A 25,683-nucleotide genomic window follows, 5' to 3' on the forward strand; every position below is an offset into this window, starting at 1 on the left:
AATATCATTGAGTATTGCCCGCAAGATGTTGTTGTGAATCATAAAAGCAAGGAGTTGATTGTTGCCTGTTTGAAGTAAGAATCTCTCACACCATAATGGCTGCACCCAGAGTACAGATTTGGGCACCATGCTCAGGGAAGGTGTATTGTGGGCGGCATGTGGCGCAGTGGTTAGCACTGGGACTGCGGCGCTGAGGTCCCGGGTTCGAATCCCGGCCCTGGGTCACTGTCCGTGTGGAGTTTGCACATTCTCCCCATGTCTGCGTGGGTTTCACCACCACAATCCATAGGTTAGGTGGATTGGCCACACTAAAATTGCCCCTTAATTGGAAAAAATAATAACAATTGGGTATTCTAAATTTATTTTATAAAAAAAAAAGAAAGATGTACTGTTCTTGGAAAGTCAGTTGCTACAAGATACAAGTTAAGTTTGTTTCTTAGCCCTTCACTTTCCAAGATATCCAACACGCCCAACAAAACAAGTGGGGCCTTTCTAACATGTGGGTTCACATGACATCAAGAATGCCAGGCCTCAATTGTGGAGCACTGGCTGAGATTCTAACACCACTGCTACTCGCCCAAACAAGATGGTGCTGGAATTTTAAATAAAAAAGGTCCAAATTATTGACCTAAGTGAGAGACAGTAGCTGTCGGAGGTTGGTCATATCCCGGACATGACATCACATGACACTTGACCATCCCCAAAAGCCCATCTGACATGGCCAGACGGCAAGAATACAGGTTTGATACTTTTATACCAGCCTGCCAAAAAAGATCTTTTGGAGTAAAATGAACCCTACTAATAGCAGCTGTTTTTCTGCAAAAATGATCATACTTTCAAACCCATGGATTGTTTAGCCAGAGGCTCAGGGTCATCAAATTGGAGCTAATCACAACAGACAACCCTGGCTCAAAGCTGTGATAAACCTTAGTGAAACTTTTATGTTTCATTAAATACAGTAATAAATTAACATGGCTGCACCCAGTCAGGCAATTAGACTCAACAGTCTCATGCTGATCAATTACCATCTTTTGTTCACTTTCCAGGGGTGTAAGGGGGGATGAGAGTTGGGGGAAGGAGGAGACTGAGAAAATGGAGGAGATGAAGGAGAAGGCGGTGATGGCTTTATCGATGGAGGTGTTGATAGAAGAGTTGTTTCAGTGTCAACAGGCAGAAGTTGTGAATTTACAGGTGGTGGGAACAGGTTGAGATGCTGATAAAGTGAGTCCTGGACTCGATTGCAGTGGAGTCAGTTATAGATTCGGCACCAACGATGTGGATTCTGTATTCGGTATGGTTGAGTTTTTGCCTTACCTTTTTGTCACTGAGACCCGAGACAGTGTCAATGAACTGCTCTTGTATCATAAATGCAGCCAGGTTTGCTGTGTAACTTGCCAGGAAGATGACAGCAAAAAAGGCCCAGATCAAGACCATGATTTTGCTAGTTGTTCCTTTGGGATTTTCAATGGGGACGGAGTTGTTGAAGACCAGTGCCCAGAGAAGCCACACTGATTTCCCTATTGTAAATGTTGGACCTCCTGTAACTGTAAAGAGACAGATACAAATAGTAAAAACACTGCAAGTACATTTTTTCAGGAAAACAGAGGTAGGTTTAAGAGGTCTATATTTGTATTGTTAAATATTAGAAATAAGGGGCGGGATTCTCCCCTACCCGGCGGGGCGGGGGGGTCCTGGCGGGATGGAGTGGCGTGAACCACTCCGGCGTCGGGCCGCCCCAAAGGTGCGGATTTCTCCGCACCTTTAGGGGCCAAGCCCTCACCGTGAGGGGCTAGGCCCGTGAGGGAATGGTTGGCTCCCCGCCGGCTGGCGGGAAAGGCCATTGGCGCATGCCAGCCGGGGCCGAAAGGACTTCGCCGGGCGGCGGAAGTCCGCGCATGCGCGGGAGCGTCGGCGGCTGCTGACGTCATCCCTGCGCAGGTGGGGGGGTTGTCTCTTCTGGTGAAGACTGTGGCCGAGGCGGAGGGAAAAGAGTACCCCCACGGCACAGGTCTGCCCGCGGATCGGTGGGCACCGATCGCGGGCCAGGCCACCGTGGGGGCACCCTCCGGGGCCAGATCGCCCCGCGCCCCCCCCCCCCCCCCCAGGACCCCGGAGCCTGCCCGCGCCGCCTAGTCCCGCCGGGAACAGAGGTGGTTTGATCCTCGCCAGCGGGACAGGCATTCCAGCAGCGGGACCTCGGCCCATCGCAGGCCGGAGAATCGCCGGGCGGGGGCTCGCCAACCGGCCTCGCCGACCGGCGGGGCACGATTCCCGTCCCCGCCGAATATCCGGTGCGGGAGAATTTCGGCAACCAGCGGGGGCGGGATGCACGCCAGTGGGGGGTCGGAGAATCCCGCCCAAGGTATAGATTAAGTGGGTTTAATTTAGTGGTTCTGTGTAAGAAGAGTAAAACTCTAGTTAGATTAATGTTAGACAATAGTGGTTGTATGTGTGGGGGATTTGGTCCGTTCTATCTGTGCTTCTATTATGCTTAGAGGAGGTTACGGTGTGAAAAGTAAACACGTTTAAGTAAAAGATTGTTGCTCAGTATCCAGGGGCATCTTTAGGGTAGTCAAGTTTTGTGATTGTTTATTTTAACTGAGATCATAGGAGTTGGTAAAAAGTAAGCTAGTGAACGAACATCTCTTTTAGCTTTGCTAGAAGAAAAGCCATACTATGGAGTAATGGTTAAAAACAACAGGAGCGGGATTCTCCAACCCCCCCGCTGGGTCGGAGAACCGGTGGGGGGCGGCGTGAATCCCGCCTCCGCCGGCTGCCGAATTCTCTGGCACCGGAGATTTTTGCGGGGGCGGGAATCACGCCGCGCCAGTCGGCGGCCGCTAGCAGCGGCCCCCCCGGCGATTCTCCAGCCCGCGATAGGCCAACTGGCCGCCCATTTTTTGCCGGTCCCGCCGGTGTAAATTAGAGTAGGTCCTTACCGGCGGGACCTGGCAGCGCGGGCGGCCTCCGGGGGGGGAGTGGGGTGTATCTGGCCCCAGTAGTTGCCCCACGGTGGCCTGGCCCGCGATCGGGGCCCACCAATCCGTGGGCGGACCTGTGCCGTGGGGACACTCTATTCTTCCTCACCAGCGGCTGTAGCGGTCCGCCATTGCCGGTGCGGAGATGAAGCCCTCTGCGCATGCGCTGGGATGACACCATCACACGCTGGCGCTCCCGCGCATGCGCCAACTCGCGCCGGCCGGCGGAGGCCCTTCGGCACCGGTTGGCGTGGCGCCAAGCCCCTTCCCCGTTGGCCGGCATGGCGCAAACCACTCCGGGGCTGGCCTAGCCCCTGAAGGTGCGGAGGATTCCGCACCTTTGGGGCGGCCCGACGACGGAATGGTTCACACCACTCCTTCCCGCCTGAGTTGCCCGCCCTGCCGATTATGGCAGAATCCCGCCCCAGTTCTGAAAACTTAAAGAACAGTTACGTAAGGAAACCAGACAAATGAAGAGAAGTTTCCAAGAAGTCTAAAAGTTAAAGGAACAGAGGAAACAGGTACTGGAGTGATACTGTTCAGTAATGTCACAGAGAGCTGAAAAGGAATTGGATGATGAGAGGCCAGAAAGATATTTGAAGTAATTCTAAGGTTTGTGAGATGTTACTACAGTTTACGAGACATTATTTGAAACAATTGTGGAAATCAGTAGCTGGATCTCAGACAGAAAAACAGAAAATATTTGACAATCTCAGCAAGTCTGACAGCATCTGTGCCGAGAGAAGGGAGTTAACGTTTCGAGCCCGGATGACTCTTTGTGTGAGATTCTCCGGTCTCCCAGCCATGTGTTTCTCAGTGACGCGCTGATCACTGGTGGTGGGATTTCATGTCCTTACTGCTTGTCAATGCGATTTTGCATTGTAACCACCCCACGCCACCATGAGACCCATTGGCCGGGATGTGCTGCCAGCGGGAAAAGTGAACCTCAATAACCGGAGAATTCCAGCCTTTGTCAAAGCTAGAGAGAGCTGGACATGGGATCAGATTAGGTGGGGGGGTTGCATGGAGCAGTGGAGTTGGATAGAGGGCCAGCAATAGGTGGAGATTGACAAAGCTGTTGTGGACAAAAAGACAAGGGAATGTAAATGATGGTGATCAAGGCTAAGAAGGGTGCTGATAATGGCACATTAAGAGGTCAGAATGTTTTAATCATAGAACAAAGGTAAGCAGTGTGTCAAAAGACAACTAGGAACAGGGAACAGATGGCCCAAGTAGGGTGGGGTGGGGAGAGGGGAGATAATAGTGAGGGAAAAACGGATCGATGGAAGAAATGAAAATAAATTGATAGAAATAAAAATGGGGTAAAAGTGGAGAGAGTTCACAGTCTGTGTTGTTGAACTCACAGTTAAGTCCGGAAGGCTGTAACGTGCCTAATCAGAAGATGAGGTGATGTTCCTCCAGTTTGCGCTGGGCTTCACTGGAACACTGCAGCAGGACAAGGATAGACGGGTGGACATGAGAGCAGGACGGTGAATTGAAATGGCAAGCAACAGGAATCTCTGGGTCTTGCTTGTGGACAGACCAAAGGTGTTCTGCAAAGCGGTCACCCAGTCTGCGTTTAGTATCTCCAATGTAGAGTAGACTGCATTGGGAGCAGTAAATGCAATGGACCAGATTGGAGGAGATGCACATAAAGTGCTGCCTCACTTGAAACGAGTGTTTAGGCCCTTGGATGGTGAGCAGGGAGGAGGCAAAAGGGCAGGTGTTACACCTTCTGTGATTGCATGCAAAGGTGTTGTGGGAAGAGGGTAAGGTGTTGGGGGTGATGGAGCAGTGGACCAGAGTATCCATGGGAATGGTTCCTGCAGAATGCTGACAGGGGGAGTGAGGAGAAGACTTGTTTGGTGGTGGAATCATGCTGGAGTTGGTAAAACTGGCGGAGGATGATTCTTTGAATGCAAAGGCTGGTGGAGTGAAACGTGAGGACAAGGGACCTTTATTCTGGCTCTGGGAGGGAGGGGAAGGGGTGAAAGCAGAGGTGCGGGAGATGAGTCGGTCACGGTTGAGAGCCCTGTCAGGCACAATGGGTGGAAAACCGCAATTAAAGAAGGCTGGATCTCAGAGTTTGTATAAAGCATGCAAGGTAAAGGAGATCTGAAAGGAGAGGTGGAAAACCTGGAGCTGGACTACTTATTGAAACAGTGGAGCAGAAGCTTTGTTTGGAAGAAAATTTTAAAGCATGACTTTTTGGGAGTGGAGTTTGGAAACACTCATGTGATAATCATCTGGGGGAATTTTGATAAGAAATCCATGGAAGATCAATTGAGTGGAATTGGTCATTTGGTGTCAGAATGGGGTGTTATCTTTGAAAACTGTATACATTGATGAAGCTAAGAGGGGAATAAAGGAGTTTTGTATTATGATCAAACTTTTCATGTTTGACAAATGTTTCTTGTTAAAAACTAATCAGCAGTCCTGTGACTCTGTTCCTCCACGTTTTCTTAAATAAGTAAAGCGCTACAGTCTTTGGAGCCCGGGTTCCAGTCTGGGACCTTCCCATCCAGTATAACACCAAGATTGTAACAAGTTCTTCATCTATTTTCTATTGTACAATTGTCAGCATCAAGATGTTCTTAGTGCTGTACTTTCACCTCTACTTGATCCCTTCACCACACACAATTTGCTTTGAATTCCCTTCATGATCTTGAAGATGTTCATAAAAACTAAAAGTTACTTGGTCAACCTTCAAGAAATTGAACCCTTTAGCTTTTCTGATGATGTGAATGTCTGAGACCCAGGATCTGGTATAATGGATAGATCAGTCTGAAAGCAAAAACATGAAAAACAAGATGCAGACAGGCTCTTGGCTAAAAAAGGAATGAAAATTGAGGGAAGAGTTCATTGACTGAAGATGTTGAACTCAAATGTTGAGTCCAGAAGGCTGTGAAGTGCCTAATCGGAGGATGAGGTTACAGAGTAGAGTTTTTGCAGTATGGAAAGAGGTACTTTGGCCTATTGTATCTCCGCCAGCACCTACCTATTCTAATCCCATTTTCCAGCACTTGGTCTGTAGACTTGTTTGCTTTGGCATTTCAAGTGTAAATCTAAATACTTCTTAAATGTTTGGGGGGGGGGGGGTTCCCACCTCTCCCAACTTTTTAGGCAGCGAGTTCCAGATTCCCACCACCCTCTGGGTGAAAATGTTTTTCCTCACATCCCTTCTGAACCTCCTGCTCCATACCTTAAATCTATGTCCCCTGGTCACTGACCCCTCCACTCAGGGGAATGTTCCTTCCTATCCACCCTATCTATGTCCCTCATAATTTTATACACCTCGATCTGGTTCCCCCTCAGCCTTCTCTGTTCTTACGGAAAACAACCCCAGCCTATCCAGTCTCTCTTGATAGCTGAAGTACCCCAGCCCAGGCAATAGCCTGCTGAATCTCCCCTGTACTCTCTCGAGTGCAATCATTCCCTTCCTGTAGTGTGGCGACTAGAATTGCACACAGTACTCTAACTGTGGACTAACAAGCATTTTATCCAGCTCCATCACAACTTCCCTGCTCTTATATTCGATGGCTTGACTAATAAAGGCAGGTATCCCATGTGATTTCTCAACCAACTACCTATCGTGCTGCCTTCAAGGATCTATGGACATGCACCCCAAGGTCCCTGAAGTTATGTTATATTATGTTCCTCAAGCTTGCATTGAGCTTCACTGGATCATTATTGATTTGGACTTGAAATAAAAATGGGACGGCACGGTAGAACGGTGTTTAGCACTGTTGCTTCACAGCTCCAGGGTCCCAGGTTCCATTCCGGCTTGGGTCACTGTCGGTGCGGAGTCTGCACGTTCTCCCCGTGTCTGCATGGGTTTCCTCCGGGTGCTCCGGTTTCCTCCCAAAGTCCAAAGATGTGCAGGTTAGGTGGATTAGCCACGCTAAATTGCCCTTAATGTCCAAAAAGGTTAGGTGGGGTTATTGGGTTACGGAGATAGGGCGGAGGTCTGGGGTTAAGTGGGGTGCTCTTTCCAAGGGTCAGTGCAGACTCGATGGGCCAAATGGCTTCCTTCTGCACTGTAAGCTCTATGACTAACAGTAACTATTCTGGACAATGCTTTGTTTCTTTACTACAACCATTACCACCCCTTTTGTCTTTTGTTCCATGACATCTTTGTTGTTTAATCTCTTCCCTGACCAGATCTTCCCTTTTTGTACTACCTCCCCATCATCCTTTCGACCCTATAAAAGCTATCACATTTACAACTCCATTTAGGCCCGAAGAAAAGTGTTATGAACTCAGCTATGAGAACTCTGGGCAAGTCTGATACTCGTAAGAATCTGGCTGAATAGACCATAATCATTTAAAGAATGTAATATGTGGAAGAACCAAAGGCAAGGGAATAAGTGGCAGGACTCCAGATTAAATTGAAACACCAAATGAGTCTTCACTATACAAATTTGAACAAAACAAAGATGACTAAATAGGTCCACTGAGCCAAGGAGATAATGATTCTAAACAATATGAATTTCTGCCTTAAACTTCACCCAACAGATTTAGCCCAGCTTAACATTTTTACTGTGGCTTTCACTCTGAAAGGCTTTTAAACATTCTCATACTCTGGAGGCAGTTTCTTTATCCCTGGATCTGGTTGCACAGGGTACAGCTATTTTGCTGGTAGGGACAGCTGGTTTTCAAACAGTCGCGCCAGATTGGCTTACCAATCTGACTTCCTGGTCCAAGTCTAGGCATTGCTTACGGTCACCCTTCATGACCCAATAGACACATATAGACACTTCCATGGCAAATATCCCATAGCTGAACGTCTCTTCTCTTTAGAGGGAAAACTGGCCTAACCTAATTCTCTAGAACTCCCACTGTTCCTCTCTAAACATACAGAACTGAATTCTCAGGTTAAACACAACAGACAGGATATCTGCAGCCTCCAAGCCGGCTTCTCTTACATGTTTTTCCCCAAACAAAAACAAAAGCCACCAGTTTTCTTTTTAGAGCATAGTTCCACCCTCAGCAATTTTCCCCATAGTAACCTCGGGGCTGTCTTGCTTCTAAAGTTTTCTCAGCTGGGTCAAGAATTGTGTGTAACACACCCAGGCATACTAAATTATACTGAAAATGAACAACCCTCAATTCACCTTAAACTGAAACTAAAACTCTACATTCTTAACTCCTGATATAACCCACAATAGAAATGATTATAACAAGAGTCTTATTCGACTTGGAGCACCAACTCAGTTTCTTCCTCCACAGATGCTGCAAGACCTGAATTTTTCCAGCGCTTTGTCTGCAGCATTTTGCTCTTATTTTACGAGCAGTTCTGGTGTGACAACTTTTGTCATTCTAAAAGAGCTCTGATTGAATGTTGGTGCGAGGGCCCTCATTCAGAGACAGGCTACATGGAGAGAACTCTTCAGCAGCCACTACAAGGGAAACCAGAACAAGACTCCTCACTGAAATATTTTCATCTGAGCCACTCTACCTTTGAAATCAGACCATTTATCCACTCAACTTCAAATGGAAGGAAAATGTTCTCACCCAACTGTCCGTCCTACTCTGCTTTAGTAGGCAAACCTGACAGCAGGTATTGCAGCTATCCATGCTCTACAAGAGGTTAAGATGGGGCCTCCTCTCATTGCAGCTCGCTCCAGGCCAGGCGATACAACTGGCATCACCTCTGGAGCTTGTTCCTGTGTGGTCTAGTGCTGCTTCACATGGTCCACCCACCTGAGACGGCTGGAGGCCTGGTATGTGCTGCAGTTCTGAGAGAAGTGCATAAACTATGAAGTTGTGATAATTGGGGTCTTTATTTATCCGATTATAGGTTGGGATAATAGTGTAATGGCAGAGGGGAAGAAGAGTTTATGAAGAGGGTTTTCCTGAACCGAATGGATGGAATATTGTGGGGAGGGCGAACATTTTGCGACCCCCCCCCCACCCACCGAAATAAAGTTGCTGCAGACCCGTCCCGCTCTACACTGATCTGCTGCGCAAACAGAAAGCACTGTGGACGGCACAGTGGTTAGCGCTGCTGCCTCTCTGCGCCAGGGACTCGGGTTCAATCCCGCCTTGGGTGACTGCGGAGTTTGCACTTTTTCCCTGCGTCTGCGTGCGATTCCTCCGGGTGCTCCGGTTTCCTCCCACAGTCCAAAGATGTGCAAGGTTAGATGGATTGGCCGTTCTAAATTGTCCCTTACTGTCCAAAGATGGGTAGGTTAGGTGGGGTTATGAGGTTACGGTGATAGAGCAGGGGAGTTGGCCAGGTAGGGTGCTCTTTCAGAGGGTCGGTGCAGAATCGATAGGCTGCATGGCCTATTTCTGCACTGTAGAGATTCTATGATTCTAATAGGGCCAGTGCACGACTTCTGTTCCTCAGTGAGGAGGAAGCCCGTCCTTCAGAAGCTGCTGGCTAACAGGATTGGCAGGCAGTTCCATCAGTCCTGGTAGCACCAGGAGTCCAGGACTAGGCACTGCCGGACTTCAGATGGTGGCCCTATGGATCCCGGAAACAGTCAAGTCAGGGTCTTGGACAGTGAGTGTTTGGGCAGCCGAGGGCGAGAGACATGAGGTTGGTGGGTTTAAGGCACCCAGCAGGGAGCAAGAAAGTGTGTGTGTGGGGGGGGGGTTCTATCTTGGTGGAGGCTGTCATCTCCCCAATCTGCCAAAGGCAGACCCCAAAGATAGAAGCCCCTTCCTTCTTGCTCTTTAAATAATTTGTTTAGAATATAGACAGGGCTGCCTACACCTGCCTGCCTTCCCATGCCAAATATATTATGGCATGGGCAGGGTATTATCAGGGTCAATTGGATTGGTAACCAGTCTAATTGACCTTTGATTTTTTAAAATATAGTGGGTGGGCTGCTGATTATCATAGAATTTACAGTGCAGAAGGAGGCCATTCGGCCCATCGAGTCTGCACCGGCTCTTGGAAAGAGCACCCTACCCAAGGTCAACACCTCCACCCTATCCCCATAACCCAGTAACCCCACCCAACACTAAGGGCAATTTTGGACACCAAGGGCAATTTATCATGGCCAATCCACCTAACCTGCACATCTTTGGACTGTGGGAGGAAACCGGAGCACCCGGAGGAAACCCACGCACACACGGGGAGGATGTGCAGACTCCGCACAGACAGTGACCCAAGCCGGAATCGAACCTGGGACCCTGGAGCTGTGAAGCAATTGTGCTATCCACAATGCTACCGTGCTGCCCCAAAGGCTAATGTCAGAAGTGGGATATTGGGGATAAGCTCAGAAGGTGGTGGGCTGGACACCCGCCCTATTTTACTAATAAGATTTAGATTAACTGTAGAAATAATAAAGAACAATCTAGAGTAAAATTACTAAATTGGGGAGGGTCAGTTTCAATGGGGTGTGAACAGATCAGTCTCAGTTAAATTGGAATCAAAGATTTGCAGGCAAAACTATGATGGAATAGGCTGCCTTTAAGGAAGAGATGGCTCAGGTACATTCTCAAGAGGAGCAAACGATTAGGGCAACCAAAGCCAGAAGTACAACATACAATATACAGTGCAGAAGGAGGCCATTCGGCCCATCGCGTCTGCACCGACCCATTTAAGCCCTCACTTCCACCCTATCCCCATAACCCCTCCTAACCTTTTTGGTCACTAAGGGCAATTTATCATGGCCAATCCACGTAACCTGCACATCTTTGGACTGTGTGAGGAAACCGGAGCACCCTGGAGGAAACCCACGCAGGTGGTAAGAAGTAGCAAGAAAAAGGGTGTATATGTCAGATGGATAACACAATTGAGAATCAGGCTGCCTAGAAATGGTTCACAGGAGTGTGAGAAAGAAAATAAGGCAAAGAGAAAGATGAGAAAAGATGCAGAGAATCCAACACTCTTCTGTGGTCGTATAAATAGGAGATGTGGGACAAAAACGGAGAGGGAGGCAGAGGGCATGGCTGAGAGAGGAGTATTGTGTGTGCCTTCGCCAAGGAAGATGCTGCCAAAGGCATGGTGCTTTAGCTCAGAAGAACCACAATATTTTAGCATCTGAGCAATTCCATGAATGCTTTCTTTCAGATAAGAAAGCAGGCAATAAAAGAATCTCAAGTTTTAATTGTAAAAATCGATTGTTAATTTTCTTTAGACATTAAAAAAGTTCATGATTGGAAAAATTATATTGATATAAAAATACTTTTTAAAGAAAGTGGGTTGTTATATTGTTCAAGAACTGTTAGGAACTATATTGTGTAGTTGCATGTATACATAAGACACCAGATGCCACATCACTCAACACTGCACTGCAATCTGCATCAAACTACCAACATATTCTACCACCCACATGGAAAACTGCAAGAAACAGTTGATGAAAGCTCCAGTAACGTGCATAAATGTGTGATTGTTTCGAATTTCTAGAAACCACAAGCGTAACATGTGGAGATGAACGTGAATGCAGAAAAGTGCAAAGCGATACATTTTGGTATGAATAATGAAGGAGGGGCAATATAAAATAAAAGGTACAATTTTAAAGAAACAAAGAATTGAATGTGGCAGGGCAGGCTGAGAAAGTGGTTGAAAGGCATATGGGATCCAAGGTTTTATAAATAGAGGCATAGAGTACAAGAGCAAGGGAGTTATGGTGAAACTTTCTAAAACGGCTGTCAGCCTGAACTGGAGTAGCGTGTCTCTAATTCTGGGCACTCACATTAGGACATGTGTGGAGAAAAGATCGACCAGAATGATTCAAGGATGAGGGATTTCAGTTACGTGGATAGATTGGAGAAGCTGGTGTTGTTCCCTTTAGAAAAAGAAGTTTAGCAGAGATTTTCTAGAAATCTGAGGGATCTGGATGAAGTAGACAGAAACTGTTCATATAAGTACAAAGGGCAAGAGCAAGCGTGCACCACTATGAAGGTGATTTGCAAAAATAGCAATGTTGGCATGTACAAAAACTTTTAAACAATATATGCAGCGAGTGGTTAGGATCTGGAATGCACTGACTGGAAGTGTAGTGGAAACAGATTCAATGGTGGCTTTCGTAAAGAAATTGGATAAGTAGCGGAAGAGAAAAGCATTCTAAGGGTATGTGGAGGGTAGGACTAGACTAGTAGCTTTAAAATATTGCTGGTACGGATCCAATGGGCCGAATGGTCTTTTTCCGCATTGTAGCCATTTTATAACTCTATTACTCCAATGTCACCAACCCCCGGGCCTTGGATCTGTGCCCCACTGAACAATGGGATAGCTGGACAAATGGGAGCCCTCAGACCCTGAAACCACTGAGACACTGGATGGAGTCTGTATTGTGGGCTCAGAGTTTGGGAGTCAGCATACAGGGGCTTCTATCATCGGCCCAAGGTGCGGAGGCAATAGAAAATTAAATGGTATAATTTTAAGAGGAGGACACATGATCAGGGGTTCATACTATGATTTGATGATTCTTTGAAAAGGCTCTGGATGCTGGATAAGTATATCGAATGATAGTGATGAAGGGGCGGCACAGTAGCGCAATGGCTAGCACTGTTGCCTCACGGCGCCGAGGCCCTGGGTTCGATCCCGGGCCCAGGTCACTGTCTGTGTGAATCTTACACATTCCCCCAGTGTCTGCATGGGTCTCAGCCCCCACAACCCAAAAAGATGTCCACGGTAGTTGAAGTGGCCACAATTAATTGGAAAATAAGAATTGGGTACTCTAAATTTATTTTTAAAAAACAAATGATATTGATGAAAGGTGGGTTAATGAAGTTGAGTGAGTAATTAAATGATGGAACAGACGTGAGGGGCTGAATTGCCTCTTGCTGTTCCTATGATTGTATATTTTTCTGACAAATGGCTTAATTCCAGGCACTACAATTCACTGACAACTTACTTTTGCCATTCATGAGGTTTCGATTGTATCCAACAGGGCTGTAGTATTCGAATATACAGACTGTGAGAGCAACCACCGTCAAACACATTACAAACATCATCATCCACACTGCAGGACTGTAGGGCTCTGCAGAGAGAGAAATGGCAGCTGAGTAAATTCAACACAGCAATCAGCACCCAGCACATATTTAAACCAGCAAGCATTCACCTCCTGCAAGGTTCAATCTGCAAAATGGAATGTCTTGAAGCATTAATTCAGAAATACTTCCTATGTGAACTCATTCCTCATCAGTATCTCAACTACATTCAATCATTAAGACTAAACCTCAAAGCTGATTGCTAGTCAGACCCGTCACGCCATAGAGACATAGAGGTCCACAGCACAGAAAAGGCCCTCCAGCCCATTGTGTCGGAAACAACCACCTAACTTCTAATCCTATTTCTCAGCATTTGTATGTCTTGGCATCGCAAAGGCACATTTAGCTACTTCTTAAATGTTATGAGTGTCTCTGCCCTCATTACCCTTTCAGGCAGCGAGTTCCAGGCACCCACCACCCACTGGATGGGAAGATTTTTCCTCACATCCCCTCTAAACCTCCTGCCCCTTACCCTAAATCTATGCTCGCTGGTCATTGATCCCTCCACCAACGGGAAAAGTTTCTTCCTGTCTACAATATGCCCCTCACAATATTAGACATCTCAATCATGTCCCCCCTCATTCTTCTCTGCACCAAGGAAAACAACCCCTGTCTATCCAATCTCCCTTCATAACTAAGATTCTCCAACCCAGACAACCTCCTGGGAAATCTCCTATGCACCTTTCCCAGTGCTTTCACATCCCTCCCATAATGTGGATTTCAGAACTGCGCACAATATTCTAGATGTGGCCTTACCAATGTTTTATATAGCTGCAGAAAAAAAATCCCGGCTCTTAAACTCTGTGCCTCGGCTAATAAAAATAAGTATACCATATGTCTTTGTAACCACTTTGTCCACCTGCACTGGTCCCTTTGATCCTTGGTGCTTCCCATAGTCCTGCCATTATTCATGTATTCCCTTGCCTTGTTTGTCTTGCGCAAGTGCATCACCTCACATTTATGTTATGGGCCAGGGATTAAAGAACCCCAAAGTGTATCATGGAGTTCACCTGTCCCACAACTTTTAATAGATTGTGGTATGGGGAGCACGTGGCCCATTCTATAGGTATGACGCAAACAGAGCGTTACAGTACTTTTAAATTAAAACAATGTTTATTCTATGAACTCAAGTTAACCTTTTTAAAACATACAGTGAACAGCTTAGCAACCATCAATTCAAATACAACCCCCAAAGAATACAACACCAAGTAATCCTTTAAGCTTTCCTTTTAACATCCATAAGACTTAAAACACCTTTTACCAGAAGCACATCAGGTTAAAGTCACTACTGTTATCAGTTTTAAATCACCAGGATCGATTTACAGTCTTTAGATTAGAGAGAGAGATTCTAATACACCTCTGGCTGCGACTGCAGCTATCCAGCTCTGAAAACAAAACTAAAACACACCCTGCAGCAAACAGCCTAAAATGAAAGTAAGAAGCTGTTAGACAGCCCGGCTCCACCCACTCTGTGACATCACTGCAGTAGTAAACACCCATTTCTTAAAGATACTCTCACTACAGATATTTATATACATACCCATTTATGAACATCCATTTTCTTAAAGGTACTCTCACATGACACCTCCCCCCAAGAAAAAAAAAACCCATCAACTTCAAGATGGTTTCATTTTTCACCTCTTCACTATCCTTTAAGAAATGCACACCGTAAATATACTTTTTCGTTTAAAAAAAAAACAACACACGCAAACAGGTACAACAATATAGTCCATTTTTTGTTTTCCCTCCAACTGGAATCCTTCTCGATTGACAGTCTCTATGAACAAGAAGGTCTCTGCACGATCCATCCATTTCTCTACGCTTCGGCATTTCTCTTTAAAGTCAGATACTTTAGTTCAGTCTGATCACAGAGTCCCTTGTAATTCTCCAACACGGTTATCACAGCTTTCGGGCAGTCAAATGCCTGTTGAAAGTCCGCTGTCCACTGAAATTTTTGATGTTTCTTCAGCAAGTTCATCTGTGGAGCCACCACGCTACAAAAACTTTGCACAAATGTTCGATCAAATCCACTCATGCCAAGAAATAGCATTATTTCCCTTTGTCTCAAGGGTATCGAAAACTCCTCAAGGAAAGTGACTTGGGCTTTTCCAAATTCACTTTTGGCTAGGTTTACCACCAAACCCGCCTCCTGAAGTCAATTGAATAACTCCATCAGATGTTTTAAATGTTATTTCCATGTCTGGTTGAAAATTACCAGATCGTCGATGTATACCGCACAATTGGGTAATCCTGAAACGACTTTGTCAGTTAACCATTGAAATGTGGCTGCATTTTTCATGCCAAATGGCATAACTTTGAATTGGTATATACCAGCTGGAGTCACAAAAGCTGAAATTTCCTTCGCCCTTTCGGATAAAGATACCTGCCAGGAACCTGTAAGTAAATCCAGTTTGGAAATAAAAGCTGATTGGCCCACTTTCTCAATGTAATCCTCAAAACGTGGGATAGGATAAGAGTCCGTTCTTGTAACTGCATTAATCTTTGTATAGTCCACACACAACCGTTGGGCACCGTCTGGTTTAGGTACCATCACTATGGGTGAGCTCCATTTCAATTATGCCTTTTTTAAGCATACTTTCAATCTCTTTGTTAACCTGTGCCAATTTTAAAGGGTTAAGTCTGTATGGATGTTGTTTAATTGGAACTGCATTTTCCACATCTACGTCATGTATAGCCATTTTAGTACTTCCCAATTTATCTCCACAAACTTGCCCACGTGATATCAATAACTCTTTCAGGTCAGTCCGTTTTCTCTCTGGAAGGTAACTCAACAATTTATCCCAATTTTTAAGAACATCCTCGTTTTCCAATTTAATTTGAGGTATGTCAGATTCACAGTCATCTGGATTTGGTTCGTCACCCTGAGTTAGAATCATTAAAACCTCCACCTTTTTCTCTTCTTCCCTTTCAAAGTACCTTTTAAGCATATTCACATGACACACTTGGTGAGTCTTCCTTCTATCTGGTGTTTTTACCACATAATTCACCTCTCTTAATTTCCTTTCAATCTGATAAGGTCCACAAAACCTAGCTTTTAAAGGCTCACCTACCAATGGTAACAACACTAAAACTTTATCTCCACTGGCAAAACTACGAACTTTGGATTTCTTGTCCGCTACCCGTTTCATCACATTTTGTGCAACTTTCAAATGTTGTCTCGCCAATTCACCGGCTCTGTTTAATCGTTCCCTAAAATTTGACACGTAATCCAATAGTGTAATTTCCGATTTCTCACTCACCAATTTTTCCTTAATCAATTTAAGTGGTCCTCTTACCTCATGACCAAAAATTAGTTCAAAAGGACTAAATTTGGTTGACTCATTAGGAGCATCCATAATTGCAAACAGTAAGAATGGAATTCCTTTATCCCAATCCTCTGGATAATCTTGACAATAAGCCCTCAACATTGTCTTAAATGTCCGATGCCACCTTTCTAACGCTCCCTGCGATTCTGGATGGTATGCAGTTGATTTAAATTGTTTATTCCCAAGCTATCCATAACTTCTTTGAATAACCTTGAAGTAAAATTTGATCCTTGATCCGATTGTATTTCTGTGGGTAGTCCATATCTAGTAAAGAATTTAAATAACTCCTCCACAATCTTTTTAGCTGTAATATTATGTACTGGAATGGCCTCTGGAAATCTAGTAGACACATCCATTATAGTCAAAAGATATTGATTCCCACTTTTCATTTTAGGAAGCGGTTCTACGCAATCAGTTAGGACCCTTGTAAAAGGTTCCTCAAATGCTGGAATGGGTATTAAGGGCGCTGGTTTTGTCACTGCTTGAGGTTTCCCTATCACTTGACATGTGTGACATGATTGACAACATTTAACTACATCTTTATGTAGTCCAGGCCAATAAAAATGTTTCTGGATTTTAGCTTGAGTTTTCCTTATTCCCAAATGACCTCCCACTGGTACCTCATGTGCAACTCGCAACACCTCCTTTCTATACCCTACTGGCAATACTACTTGATGAACTTCTGCCCACTTTTCATCCGCCTGCATATGTACAGGTCTCCATTTTCTCATCAAGCCATCACTTTTACGGTAATAACACTCTGGTATACACTCAGATTCCTCTTCCGTATATGCTTTCTGATACATCTGTTTTATTTCTTTATCTTTCTGTTGTAACTCCGCCAATTTTCCTGAACTAAAAATATCCGTCTCATCCTCCACCTGTTCTTGTTCTTTTTCAACCATCTAATCAAAAATCATTTCTGATAATTGCACTTCAACTTCATCTTCACTCTTTGATTTCTCCTCTTGTCTTAACCTGTGACTTTGCGACCTTGTTACTACACAATCCGGAAAAATCCCAGGATATTCGTCCTTCAAAACTTCAATTGTCTGATTTTGCACTGGCTTATAAACCACAGGAGGCATCACTCCCACCTGCGATCCAGCTATATCATTACCCAAGATAAACTGTATTCCTGGACAAGATAGTTTCTCTATTATTCCTACTATCACTTCACCACTCTTCACTGGACTTTCCAACCTTACCTTATATAATGGAACACTACTCCTCTCACCCTGAATTCCACATATTACCACCTTTTCTGGCAATATTCTTCCCAAACTACATAACTCCTCATCTCTTACCATTAAAGATTGACTAGCTCCCGTATCTCTTAAAATTGTGACTTCTTTACCTTCTCCTCCTGAAACACATGAGTAAACTTTACCCACGCAAGTAAATTCTTTAAAGAGATCTGGCACCTTCTTATCAATCACCTCTTGATCAGGCTGTACAATCCTTTGCACCTCCTTCGCTTCTCTTGGGCTTTCCTTTACCACTCTAACAAACCCCACTCTCTTATCCTGTTTTATCACATCAGCCTTCCCAGTGCTTTCCTTCAACCATCAACACTGTGACTTTACATGGCCTAGTTTATTACAGTGAAAACATTTGAAACTTTTTATGTCTCTTCCACCCTCCTGGATTTCCTTTTTAATCTGAGGTACACTCTCCTTATTATCGCCCCTCAGATCACCTTTACCTTTACCACTTGAGTATTTCTCATGTCCCCAGTTTCTATCCTTCACAGGCTGAAACTGATGTCGGAAATCAAGCTTTGATTTATGAACTAATTCATAATCATCTGCCATTTCTGTTGCTGACCTCACAGTTTTAACCCTCTGCTCTTCCACATGAGTTCTCACTACATCAGGAATTGAATTTTTAAACTCATCCAAAAGCATAATTTCTCTGAGAGCTTCATACATTTGGTCTGTTTTCAAAGCCTTAATCCACCAATCAAAATTACTCTGTTTGAGCCTTTCAAAGTCCATGTATGTTTGACCAAATTCTTTCCTTAAATTTCTAAACCTTTGTCTATAGGCTTCAGGCACTAGTTCATATAGTTGATAAAGATAGATAGTTTTTTGAAGAATAAAGGGATTAAGGGTTATGGTGTTCGGGCCGGAAAGTGGAGCTGAGTCCACAAAAGATCAACCATGATCTCATTGAATGGTGGAGCAGGCTCGAGGGGCCAGATGGCCTACTCCTGCTCCTAGTTCTTATGTTCTTATATACACCCAAGATGGATTTTTTCACCTCCTCATACGTCCCAGGTACCTCCTCCGGAGGTGATGCAAACACTTCACTAGCCCTACCTACCAGCTTTGTTTGAATCAGTAATACCCACATGTCCTGTGGCCATTTCATTTGTTTAGCTACCTTCCCAAATGAAATGAAAAAGGCTTCTACCTCTTCTCATCAAACCTTGGCAATGCTTGGACATATTTAAATAGTTTCTCAACTAGCCTTCGACTTTGACGCTCTTTCTCACTATCCTCATCACTATCATCCAACTGGACGTTTTCCTTTACATCTGTCAATTTTAACTGACGGTCATGTTTCATGGCCATTTTCTGAAGTTCAATCTCTCTTTATCTTTTTCCCTGATCTGTATCTCCCTTTCTATTTCTTTTTGTTCTGCTAGGGCTATTCTTTCTTTTCTCCTCACTTCTCTCTCCTTTTCTTTTCCCTCTCTTTCTCTTTCCACTCTCTCTCTCTCTCTCTCTCTTTCTTTTTCCTCTCTTTCATATTCAAGCTGCTTTAATTCTTTCTCATGTTCCATTTGTTTAATTTGTAACTGAATTTTTGCCATTTCCAATGAGTCAAACTGTATCTCAGGCAACTTTAAATGCTGAGCTACCGCCATAATTACCTCATCTTTTCGCATTTTGTCAGGCAAAGTTAACTGTAATGTTTTTGCCAAATCTAACAGCCTGTTTTTAGTCTCTGTCTGTAAGGTCTGCGTGTGACCGTCTCCACCCCCAAAAATTGCAGAGCCTCTGAAAGAGCCATTGTCCACAACTCACTCCCTACTTATACTAAAATACCACACCTGAAAAGCAACCACAATATGCTTACCCCTCACTGTCTTGAAGTTCACTAAGTCAATCCAATAGAAAGACTTTTATCCCGGACGAGCCCCCAATTTATTATGCGCCAGGGATTAGAGAACCCCAACGTGTATCATGGAGTTCACCTGACTCACAACTTTTAATAGATTGTGGTATGGGGAGCACACGGCCCACTCTACAGGTATGGTGCAAACAGAGCTTTACAGAGCTTTAAATTAAAACAATGTTTATTCTATGAACTCAAGTTAACCTTTTTAAAACATACAGTGAACATCTTAGCAACCATCAATTAAAATACAACCCCCAAAGAATACAACAGTAAGTAATCCTTTAAGCTTTCCTTTTAACATCCATAAGACTTAAAACACCTTTGACCAGAAGCACATCAGGTTAAAGTCACTACTGTTATTAGTTTTAAATCACCAGGATCGATTTACAGTCTTTAGATTACAGAGAGACTCTAATACACCTTCTGGCTGTGACTGCACCTATCCAGTTCTGAAAACGAAACTAAAACACACCCTGCAGCAAACAGCCTAAAACGAAAGAAGCTGACAGACAGCCCAGCTCCACCCACTCTCTGACATCACTGCAGTAGTAAACACTCATTTCTTAAAGGTATTCTCACTACAGATATTTATATACACACCCATTTATAAATACCCATTTCTTAAAGGTACTCTCACTACAGATATTTATATACACACCCATTTATAAACACCCATTTCTTAAAGGTATTCTCACTACAGATATTTATATACACACCCATTTATGAACATCCATTTCTTAAAGGTACTCTCACATGACACTTATCTGGATTGAATTCAATTTGCCTCTGATCAGCCCATCTGACTAGCCTATCTATATCTTCCTGTAATCTAAGGCTATTCTCCTCACTATTTAGCACCACACCGTATCATCCGCAAACTTACTGATCAACGCTCTGAATTTACTGATTAGCTCTCCTGTATTCAAGTCTAAATCATTTATATAAACCAAAAAGTGAAAGGGCCCAAACATTGATCTCTGCAGGACCCCATTGTACACATGTCTGCTTCCTGTCAGAAAAATACCCCTCAACCATTGCCCTCTGATTCCAGCCACTCAGTTAATTCTAGATCCAATTTGCCAAATATCCTTGGATTCCATGGGCTCTCACCTTCAGTATCAGCTTTGCATGTGGGACCTTATCAAAAGCCTCACCGAAGTCCAAGTATACTACGTCAAATGCATTGTCCGCGTCTATACACCTAGTCACCTCTTCGAAAAATTCAATCAGGTTGATCAGACATGACCTCCCCTTAGCAGAATAATGCTGACTGTTCTTGATTAATCCCCGCATCTCCAAATGCAGATTAATTCTGTCTCTCAGAATTGCTTCCAATAGTTCCCCCACCACTGAGGTATGACTGACTGGCCTGTAGTTTTTTGGTTTATCCCTACTTCCCTTCTTTAATAATGGTACCACATCGGCTATCCTTCAATCCTCCGGCACCTCCCCTGTGGGCAGAGTGGGATTGAAAATTATTGCCAGCGCCCCTGCTATTTCTTCCCCTGTCTCACTCAACAACCTTGGATACATTTCATCTGGCCCTGGAGATTTATCCATTTTTAAGCCTGCAAGGTCACTCAGAACCTCCTCTCTGTCTATGTTAATTTCTTTAATTTTATCACGTTCCTTCTCCCTGATTTCTATACCCACATCGTCACTAGTGAACACCAACACAAAGTTTTCATTTAAAACCCTACCTACATCCTCCAGTTCCACACATGAACAATCGCGGTGGTCCTTAATGGGCCCTACTCTTTCCCTAGTTCTCCTTTTACCTTTAATGTACTTGTAAAACAACAGGATTTTCCTTTATTTTACCTTCCAGTAACCTTTCATATTCCTTTATGCTCTCCTAATTTCCTTTTTAAGTTTCCACTTGTACATTCTGTACGACTGAAAGGCTTTTGCTGTTTTGAGCCCTTGATATCTGCCATAAGCCTCTCTTTTTCTCTTTATTCAATGCTGTATATCCCTCGATATCCCGGGCTCACTGGATTTGGTGATTCCATCCTTTTTCTTTATTGGAACAAGTTGGTCCTGCGCTCTCCCTATTTCCTTTTTAATTGTGTCCCACTGTTCTCTCACATATTTACCTGAAAGTATCTGTTCACAGTCCACTCTGGCCAAATCAATTCTGATCTTATTCAAATCGGCCTTCCCCTAATTTAGAACTTTGAATTCAGGCCCATCCTTGTCCTTTTCCATAACAATCTTAAATCCAACTGAGTTATAATCGCCTACTGCAAAATGCTCCCCCACTGATACGTCAACCACTTGCCCGACTTTGTTACCTAAAATTAAGTTGAAGACTCAATCACTGATCCATTCAAACTTAGTTTAGCTCTGACTCCATCACTGAGCCCTAAACTCTTCATTCAGTTCAGCCTAAAATTGACCCCAGCTCCATCTTTGATCCTTTATGCACCATTGACTTCCCAATCAATCGTTGACCCAGTTTGCATTATAGAGGTCAGCCCATTATGAATCCCAGTCCAAATCATTCAGCTTAGTGGAAGTCTTTGACCACAATCCCACTACCCTCGCGTTCTACTAATCAGTCTCAAATACTTAATAAAACAAAGTTACAGCTGCCAATCAGGAGAATCGTTCAGGAAATTCCTGGTGAATGAGTTGAAACAGGGGACTAAGGATTTTTACTCTAGGATTCCCCCAATCCACGTGTAAACTAAGTGATGGTGTTGCGTGGGGAAGTTGACATTGTTTGAGTGTTTCAAAAATCATTGCAGGCCTCATTGTAAGTTTTGAAGTTACCGACCTGAATGGACCCATTATCTAACAGTTTGTTTTTTGATCATTTACATATGCGGTCCCTTCACATGATAACACTACTCACCAAGAAAGGCCGATGGGGAGACAGTCCCATTGCTCCTGGCCACCATCACACTGATTCCAGTCTCCACGAAGGGAACTGAGAAACTCACAATCTCCGAGCGCTCCTCATTGATGGTGAGAGATCCAATGGCCATGTCTGCTCTCTGATAGAAAACCTACAGGTGGGGAAAAAAGCGGTGAACAGGGTTAAATATTGAGGGTGAGGCTGGTCTGTACTTTATTTAGTGTGAATCGTTTTACAGTCCTGGTTTAATGTGAGAAGACTGTCTTTGGTGAGTGTGGAGAGTTTGCATTATTTACAAATGTGAGGTAATGCATTTTGGAAGGTCGAATGCAGGTAGGGAATATACAGTGAATGGTAGAACCCTCAAGAGTATTGAAAGTCAAAGAGATCTAGGAGTACAGGTCCACAGGTCATTGAAAGGGGCAACACAGGTGGAGAAGGTAGTCAAGAAGGCATACGGCATGCTGGCCTTCATTGGCCGGGGCATTGAGTATAAGAATTGGCAAGTCATGTTGCAGCTGTATAGAACCTTAGTTAGGCCACACTTGGAGTATAGTGTTCAATTCTGGTCGCCACACTACCAGAAGGATGTGGAGGCTTTAGAGAGGGTGCAGAAGAGATTTACCAGAATGTTGCCTGGTATGGAGGGCATAAGCTATGAGGAGCGGTTGAATAAACTCGGTTTGTTCTCACTGGAACGAAGGAGGTTGAGGGGCGACCTGATAGAGGTATACAAAATTATGAGGGGCATAGACAGAGTGGATAGTCAGAGGCTTTTCCCCAGGGTAGAGGGGTCAATTACTAGGGGGCATAGGTTTAAGGTGAGAGGGGCAAGGTTTAGAGTAGATGTACGAGGCAAGTTTTTTACGCAGAGGGTAGTGGGTACCTGGAACTCGCTACCGGAGGAGGTAGTGGAAGCAGGGACGATAGGGACATTTAAGGGGCATCTTGACAAATATATGAATAGGATGGGAATAGAAGGATACGGACCCAGGAAGTGTAGAAAATTATAGTTTAGTCGGGCAGTATGGTCGGCACGGGCTTGGAGGGCCGAAGGGCCTGTTCCTGTGCTGTACATTTCTTTGTTCTTTGTTCTTTGAATGCAAAGTAGTTTGTGTTGATTGGTGCCAGTAGTCTGCTTTTATTTAGCCAGTAAATCATAGCCTTTCAGCCCATCTTGCCTGGGTTAGCTCATTGAAAGAACATTGTGTTTAGTCCCACATCCTCATTTTTTGTTTTTAATTTTGTAATTTCCTCATCCTAAGCTGCCTGTCCAACACCCTTCCAAAATTATTCAGTTATCTGCTTCCATATTTTCAGGTGAAGAATTCCAGATCCCAGATGTCTGAGTGAGAAAAATTCTCCACTTCCCAACTAGACCTTTTTTCCCAATGATAAATAGATCCATATAGTCTTCAACTCTATTAAAATCTCTTGTCTTAAATCTCTACTGGATCACATCTTCACCTGTTCTGCTCCAAGGAGAACATTCCTAACTTTCCTCATAACTGAATCATTCATCCCTGGTAATTCTCTGGTCAGCCTCCTTGGTACCCATCCTAAAACATTTTAATTCTTCTTGAAGAGTGGTGCCCAGAGATGCCCACAATACCCATGAGGTCTAACCAGTGATCTCTAAAATTTTTGGCATGATCTTTGTTTTTATATTCTAGTCCTCGATTTATAAACCCAAGTAGCCGAAATGCTGCTTAACCACCATGTTAACTTGTTTTTCCACCTTTAAGTGTTTTTGCAGATGGACATCAAGGTCTCTCTCACTTTTCTCCAAATTCCTACTATTTACTGTACACTGGCCTTCCATTTAATCCTTGCAAAGTGCAAGTATCACACACCTCTGCATTGAACACCATCTGCCACGCTCTGCCAGTTCACCATCCTGTCTATGTCACCCCGAAGCCTACTGTAAAGAATTCTGCATTAGCAGCATACGTTCTAACTCTGTTTCCTACACCCAAGTTTAAGTTGTTTATAACCATCGGAAAGAGATACTGGGCTCATATCTGACTCTTGAGGAACCACCCCCCAGTCTGGAGAAGATTCATACATCACCACCATACTATGCTTCCTGTCACTGAGCCAATTTTGTTTCAGACCGATACTTTCTTCTTGATTCCATAGGCTTCCACTAAGCGATCTTCCTCTGTGAGACTTTTAAAAATGCCACCTAAAAATCCATATGTACAACATCTACTGCACTACTTCTGTTCCAAAGAGCTCAATCAAGTTAGTCACACATCATTTTCTTGTATCAAATATGCACCATTATTCCTTGATTATCCCTTGATTCAAAATGAAAACACATTTTGTACCCAATATTGGCTTCCAATAAACGTCCCCACCCGAATGCTAAGCTGCCTGGCGTTTCCAACGTTATCACTGTTCTTTTTTTTTTAACCAGAATGGTTTGCATCAATTGAGCATGAGTGGTTTAACTTTAGTTGTGGGAGTTGCTTGTATTAACAGAGTACAAATGGATTTTATTTATTGACTGAGTATTATCTACACTTGAAGTTCAAGTGGTTTCAATTTAAATGGTAGTTGTTTTGGATCAGGCAAAGATGGAGTACGAGTAGTTTCCATTTATTTAATGTGAGTGGTATTGTGAATGTACTGCATTGAGTGGTTTGATTTTACAAAGTGCAAAGGCTCCAAATTTCTGTAAAGTTTAAAAAAATAATTTCAAGCATATCTTCACACACACACTGTTTTTTCCCATTGGGGAATAGTGGGGGAAGTGGTAGTACGATTCCCAAGCTGATTCTGAACATTCCTTCTGTGGCCAACGAATCCTGGTGCAGGACTTGAACCCAGAACTTCAAACCCAGATAGGGGTGCTACCACCGTGCCATAAGATCTCCTCTCTCTCCCAAATATAAAGTGAGTAATACTATTAAGTGAGTGCAAATTCTATTTATTTTTGTTTTTCTGTATTTAACGAGTGCCGTTTATTTTGTCTTGATGAGTTGCAGTAATAATAACCTTTATTAGTGTCACAGGTAGGCTTACATTAACACTGCAATGAAGTTACTGTGAAAATCCACTAATTGCCAGACTTAATTGTTCGGATACACGGAGGGAGAATTCAGAATGTCCAATTCACCAGACAAGCACGTCCTTCAGGACTTGTGGGAGGAAACTGGAGCACCCAGAGGAAACTCACGCAGACATAGGAAGAACGTGCAGACTCCGTGCAGACAGTGACCCAAGCAGGAATTGAACCTGGTGCTGTGAAGCAACAGTGTTACCATACCGCCCACTTATTGTATCCTGTATTATTGAGTGTGATGGTCTATATTTGTGTTTTGTGAGGGTTTTGTATTATTGACCATCAGTGGCTTATCCATATATGTCGTGTAAGTCCAGAGGATGCTGGAAAAACTCAGCAGGTTTGGCAGCATCTGTAGGGAGAGTGTTTTCTCTT

The 25,683-nt window shown here is 44.0% G+C and overlaps 1 protein-coding gene across 1 annotated transcript in view; it reads right to left on the reverse strand.

Annotated features, from left to right (window-relative positions):
• The window catches only part of LOC140395462 (glutamate receptor ionotropic, NMDA 2C-like), a 149,186-nt gene that overhangs the window by 49,414 nt on the left and 74,089 nt on the right, over window positions 1-25,683 (reverse strand). Inside the window, exons 7-9 of the mRNA XM_072483240.1 lie at window positions 22,239-22,392; window positions 12,794-12,919; window positions 1,315-1,544 (exon numbers count right to left, since the gene is read on the reverse strand). Of these exons, the coding sequence (XP_072339341.1) occupies window positions 1,315-1,544; window positions 12,794-12,919; window positions 22,239-22,392 (510 nt within the window). The remainder of the gene's footprint in view (window positions 1-1,314; window positions 1,545-12,793; window positions 12,920-22,238; window positions 22,393-25,683) is intronic.

This window comes from Scyliorhinus torazame, chromosome 18, assembly GCF_047496885.1.
Source record: "Scyliorhinus torazame isolate Kashiwa2021f chromosome 18, sScyTor2.1, whole genome shotgun sequence".
Lineage (NCBI taxonomy): Eukaryota > Metazoa > Chordata > Chondrichthyes > Carcharhiniformes > Scyliorhinidae > Scyliorhinus > Scyliorhinus torazame.